Consider the following 6,000-nt stretch of genomic DNA (forward strand, 5'->3'; position numbering starts at 1 on the left):
TTTTCAGGATGGACCAGTTGAAACAGATGGTCCAGCAGCTGTGCCCCCGGCTCTTGTGACCCACGGAAATGTCTCCCTTCTGTCCCCGATCCCACTCTGCATTTCATTTTCTGGGACTTACTCTGGGACCCTGAAGTCAGCTGATTTCCAGCAGAGGCTGAGTTAGGGTGCGAAGGCGGTTCCGGGCACATCTGTGTTGCAAGATCGCAGATCGTTAGGGGCACTGACAGACAGACAGACTTTTCAGATGCACGCTTCTCTTGGATGTGAGTGGACGAGGAGAAAGTCTTGAGTCCCTATCCTGAGCAGCTACGAGCTTGTGGGGAGAAGCCAGAGTCTGGCCTGTGCCTGCTCTCCGGCTCTGCATCGGAGGCCATCTTCTCTAGCATGCCTTTTCTGGCCTGGCATTGCAGTCTTGGCAAGGTTGAATGCCTGCCTGGTTAGGGCACCACTTTTTTGAAGAGGTCCTGGCATTGGAAAGCTGTGAACTCCTAGTGGAGTGTAACAGCTACATGATTTTTAAAAAAGGTCCCAGCACAATCCTGTCTTCAGGAAATGTCCTCCTGTGACTCGTGCACTGAGTAGAGAAGAAAACCCACCTGCAGCGGCCTCTGAGGCCTCCTGCCCTAGGCCGTGCCATGCTCTGGGGATCTGCAGAGGAGGGCCTAGGGCTCCAGCATGTCTGATTTGGCTCTGGTGGTTGGCTTTGTTTAAAACAGGTAAAGTAGTAGGAGCGGGAGGAGGAGGCCTGGTCGCCAGCCTGAGTCAGAAGAGCCTGCCGAGGGCCTTTGTGCAAGAGAGGGCAGCAGAGGCTTCCGTGTGGGGCGGCTGCTTCAGCCTGTCGCTGTGACTCTGCAGAGGTGGATTGCTGTCTTTCAAATGATTACTTAGATTCTCTTTCTCTTCGTGTAAACCATGAGGCTTCCAGGGAAGGACTGACCGACTGAAGATAGATTTCTTGGAGAAAAAGAAAACAAACACTAGCTCTAGGCAGAGCCTGGGAACAGTGCTGCGTGGGCAGGAAGATCATTCCGTGCTCTCCTGGGAATTCCTCCGTCACATGTAGTTAGTGCTTCCTAAAGACTGTAAAAGAACTAGAGGGGCGTGATAACAGAACCACAAGCCAGTTACAGGGACAGATGGCTTCAGGGTTACTCAAATGTGTGTTTGGAGAAAGATGCTGGGTAGGCTTATGAATGAGAGTGAAAGGACAGGCTGGTACGTGCCAGTTCCAGCCTTTGCTTAGTCACTGTGTTCTTAGCCAGTTTATCACTATAGAGCCAAGGTCTTCACTTGGAGGCCACAGATGGGTGCTTTGGCAGGTGTCTGTAGGGGTGTGGGTATGGCTGGGGAGCCCCTCAGGGTGCTGCTGCAGCCAAGCAGGCCTGTGAGCCCCAGCCACTTTGTCACAGGTTGAAGTGAGCCGCAGAGTGACTCTGGAAAAGCTGCCCCCTGTCCTTGTGCTGCACCTGAAGCGCTTCGTCTATGAGAAGACGGGTGGGTGTCAGAAGCTGGTCAAGAACATTGACTACCCTGTGGACTTGGAGATCAGCCGAGGTAACGCTGGCCCCATGCACTGCAGGGCCCCGACAGGCCCAGTCAGGGCTCTTTCCATTTTAAACTTACTGACATCTGTGGTTTTATACTGAAGTTCTCGTTAGAGAAGTAGTCCTATTTTAAAATTTGATTCAGGGGTGTTTTGCTTGCAGTATGGTTGTGCCCTGTGTGCATGGCTGCTGCTAGTGGAGGCCAGAAGAGGCCGCTGAGTCCCCTGGGGTTGGAGGCACAGATGGCTATCAGCTGCCGCGGTAGTAATCAAACCCAGGTCATCTGAAAGAGTAGCCAGCATTAACCACTGAGCCCTGTCTCCAGCTACTATTTTGTTTTATATTTTGGTTTACTTTAGTGTTTGTGTTTTAAGGCAGGGTCTCACTATTAATGCAGTAAGTGCAGGCTGGCCTGGAGCTCACTCTATAATGGCCATGAGCTCTTACCAAGATCTGCCTGTCTCAGCTTCCTGAGTGCTGGCATTAAAGATATGTGCCTGTGCCCAGCATAGATAGAGACAAAACTGAAACAAAACATGATTTGACTAGATCAGAAAAGTAGAAGAGCAGCTATAGGCAGCAGCTGGTACTGGCAGTGCATGCCTTCTGCCCCTAGACAGTGAGATACATGGCGCTGCACAGCAATGTGCTGAGCGCAGCCTTCTATGAGCCCCTGTCACTCAACAGTGACAACACATTGTTTTCATCTAAACTTTTGAAAAAAATTGTATGTAAGCCAGGCATGGTGGCTCATGCCTTAAATCTCAACACTTGGAAGGCAGAGGCAGGCAGATCGCTCACTGTGAGTTCAAGGCCAGCTTGGTCTACAAAGCAAGTCCAAGACAGGCAAGGCTAACACAGACAAACCCTGTCTCACCCCTCCCTTCCCACACCAAAAAAAAAAAGTATATAATTGTTTATCTACATGTATTTGTACCGCGTACCTGCCTGGTGCCCCCAGATACCAGAAGAGCTTGTCAGATCCCCCAGAAATGGAGTTGTGGGTGGCTGTGGGCCACCGTGTGGGTACGGGGAGCTGGACCCTCATCCTCTGCAAGAGTAGCCACTGAGCTGTCTCCACCCAGCTCTGACCGCGTGTTTGGAAGACTCCAAGAGACCAGAACTCTACTACAATACAGGCTGAAGGCAACCTTTTGTTTGCTAAAGGGTTATGTATGTGTTTTGTGTTGTGATGTGTGGGTAGGCAGGCATGCCGAAGCGCCCATGTGGGCTCAGAGGTCAGCTCTCACCTTTTATTTGGGATCTGGTCATAGAACTGGGGACACTCGGCTTCCGTAGCAAGAACCTTTACCTGGGGAGCCGTCTCACTGCTGCCCTCCATTTTTTCCTTAGACGGAGCTGGAGCCTAACTCAGGGAATGTGCAAGCCCAGGCAGTCCTGCAGTGCAGGGGTCTGGGGAGGAGAAAGGCAGCAGCGTCCTTTCCTGACCTTGGGGAGATCCTCCTCTTGTCCTACCACTGTGTACCTAGATCCTGCCTCCTAGTGCAGGAGCTGGGTGTGCTGTTGCCTCCTGCCCCATGCCTGTCTATACCTTCCGGCTCTGTTGTGACACAGCTCTGGGCCGCGGCCTGTCCATCCAGCCTCTGACCCTCGAAGAGGTGTGGGCGTTGTTCGGTGGAGGCTGTCGCAGCCAGTGCTGCTGTTCTGCAAAGATTTTGCTGAAGTGTTGCTGTTTTGTTTTTCAGAACTGCTTTCTCCAGGAGTCAAAAATAAGAATTTTAAATGCCACAGAACCTACAGGCTGTTTGCAGGTGGGTATGTTTGCCCACTGTCCCTCAGACACAGTGAGCAGCGAGTCTGTATGTCCTAGGCCAAACCCCAAGGGAGCACACTGGCCCAGAATGTGCCTCCTGGAGAGCTTGGATTTTCCAGGAAGCATTTGGGACCGGTTTTGCCCTGAATTGGGGCTGACATAAGGGAGGGTCCTCACAGCGTGTGAGTGTCTGCCAGAGTCAGCGACCTGCAGGCCCCGGCTGAGGCGCCTGCCTTGGGGATGATTGGATGGGTGCTGGCAGTGGGGTCAGCGTTTCTCATGGGTTTCTCATGGGCTGCTGCTGCTGCTGCTGTGTCTTCTAGTGGTCTACCATCATGGCAACAGCGCCACAGGCGGCCACTACACTACAGACGTCTTCCAGATTGGGCTTAATGGCTGGCTGCGAATTGATGACCAAACAGTCAAGGTTATTAACCAGTACCAGGTGGTGAAGCCAACTGCTGACCGCACAGCCTACCTCCTGTATTACCGCCGTGTGGACCTGCTGTAGCCGTGCCCGTGTGCCTGTGTGTGTGCCTGACGCTGCTTCCTCCAACTCCCAACTCACTCACTACCCACCTCTCTAGTGGCTCTGTGGAGAGGGGCCTCCTCTGTGACCATGGGCTGCGAGGACAGGACATGTCTGGGGTCTGCACAGTGCAGCCCATGCTGACTCAGCTTCAAAGACTGGACTGTTGTTGATGGAGGAGTACCCGAGAGCCAGTGCTTCTGAGGACCTCGGCTCCTGCGCGGAGGAGGCGCTTGCACTGTGTCCCAGTCTGATCGCATAGTGGAATAAGTCCCGCACCAGCAGCTCTTGTAAATTTGTGAAAATGAATTTTATCTTTCCTTAAAAAATAATTTTTTTAATTCATCACACTTTCCTCCTTTACCCTTTAGTTTTTGATAAATGATAAAAATGAGCCAGTTATCAGAGATGAGATAGTTCTTCAAAAAGAAATAAATAAAAAAATATGTTGCTGGTTCCTAATAGGAAACACATTTTAACAACTGTGAGATGAAAACTGCTGACGTATACACTGCGGGTCAGACATATGGGGTGCAGACGTCAGGCTACAGGGGTGGTGATTGTAACTTTAATACCATGAAAAGATTTCAAATCGCATTCATGCTCTGTGTACACATGAAGAAACGTGGGCAAAATAATGAAGATTGACATTTCCCAATGTCTGCTATGTAATCTCCTGCCACGCCTCTCTGATGCCATGTCCCTAGTTGTACACAGTATAGTGATTCCTAGGAGTATAAAGTTGTCACCGTCAATAAAGATCACAAAGTTGGTTTAAAGCTGTATGTGGTGGTTCGTGTGGTCAGCCCCTGCTCAGCCTGGACTCTGGCTGTGCTGGCTTAGTGTGCCTGCTGTTGTGGGAGGGGACTCAGTTTTGCTCACTCTGATCCTACCGCAGGTCAAGGCCAGATCTTACAGAGCATTTCTGATGCTGCCCCTCAGCTCCTGGCAGAGATGAAGAAGAGGCCACCAGCAACAGGAAGTCTGCTGTGTTTGTGGCCCCGTGTTCTGGGCGCCACAGGGCAGGGCTTGCAGTGGGATGAAACCTTTTGCCATGAGCCACCCCCTGTGATGTGGCAGTGACTGCTCAGCTTCCTGTGAAGATGTGGAACTTAGGTGGCTCCTATGCATTCTGGAAACTGGTTGACAGGCAAAGGGACTCCAGTGTCTGTTCGTGCTGTGTATTGTTGCTGGCAATTGTGGCCAGTAACAGGCCAGAGCACAGCCATTCCACAACTGGGGCTTTCTCTGTCTCAGCAATGTGTCTAGAAAGTCAGAGCAAGAGGCCCAACAGATAGCCTCCAAATATCTAAGCATCCTGTGTGTACAGGTGACATTCCCCCTCCAGTAGCATGTTTGTGTTGTCCTGGGTTAGTCATGTGTATTTGGTGTAGCACAGAAGAAATGACTTAAATATTGGGGCTCCATCTGAAATAAATTAGTCCAGTGGGGTACCCGGGCATCTATCTTGGTCAGCTACTGACTTGGTGTTCTCCTTTCTCAGGGGTCTGTCTCTTGTGTGGTGGCTGCTTTGCTGCCAATGTAAGATCCTGCTCCTTTCCCATGGCCAGTGTCCTTAGGAAGAAAGCTGGCACTGGAGGGCAGCGTGCTTAATACAGCCTTCTCCTGATTGGTCTGCCGTGACAGCACCATAGGCCGCAGCCACGGGCTGAAAGGGGCAGATCCTGTGCCTGTGGGTGGTTTACAAGACACTTCAGTCATCTCGAGGCAGTGTGAACTCAAACTTTTCTCTTAGAAGGCCACTCGTCCCTCCTGGATCCTCCTCTAGCTATTAGCCTAACCTTGATGGGTCCCCTAAAACGGTAATGTCTTCCTTCGTGGGATGAAAGGTTCTAGCACGATCTAATTGGAGAGACCTTGCTTAATGCAAGATTCTTTTAGGTTTTTATGCATATTAATGCATTGTTTGTGTGCATGTATGTGGACCACATCCATACCTGGGAACTGATGTGCTTCAGAGCCCCTGTGAGCCACCATGTGCTTGCTGGGAACTGAACCCAGGCCCTCTACAAGAACAGCTATACCTCCTTACTGAGCCATCTCTCCAACCCCAGATATTTTGTTTATTTGGTTGGTTTTTTGAGACAGGGTTTCAATGTGTGTAGCCTTGGCTGTCCTAGACTTACTTT

The 6,000-nt window shown here is 51.0% G+C and overlaps 1 protein-coding gene across 4 annotated transcripts in view; it reads left to right on the forward strand.

Annotated features, from left to right (window-relative positions):
- Usp10 (ubiquitin specific peptidase 10) overlaps positions 1-4,649 on the forward strand; it is a 54,739-nt gene extending 50,090 nt beyond the window's left edge. For 3 of the 4 annotated variants that reach the window (XM_051168883.1, XM_051168881.1, XM_051168880.1), the window contains 3 exons: positions 1,413-1,557; positions 3,254-3,319; positions 3,645-4,649. In XM_051168883.1, coding sequence (XP_051024840.1) covers positions 1,413-1,557; positions 3,254-3,319; positions 3,645-3,832 — 399 coding nt within the window. In that variant the 3' untranslated portion in view covers positions 3,833-4,649. The remainder of the gene's footprint in view (positions 1-1,412; positions 1,558-3,253; positions 3,320-3,644) is intronic. The other variant, XM_051168882.1, reaches the window with a different exon arrangement.
- Positions 4,650-6,000: the final 1,351 nt, after the last annotated feature.

This window comes from Acomys russatus, chromosome 26 (assembly GCF_903995435.1).
Source record: "Acomys russatus chromosome 26, mAcoRus1.1, whole genome shotgun sequence".
Taxonomy (NCBI): domain Eukaryota; kingdom Metazoa; phylum Chordata; class Mammalia; order Rodentia; family Muridae; genus Acomys; species Acomys russatus.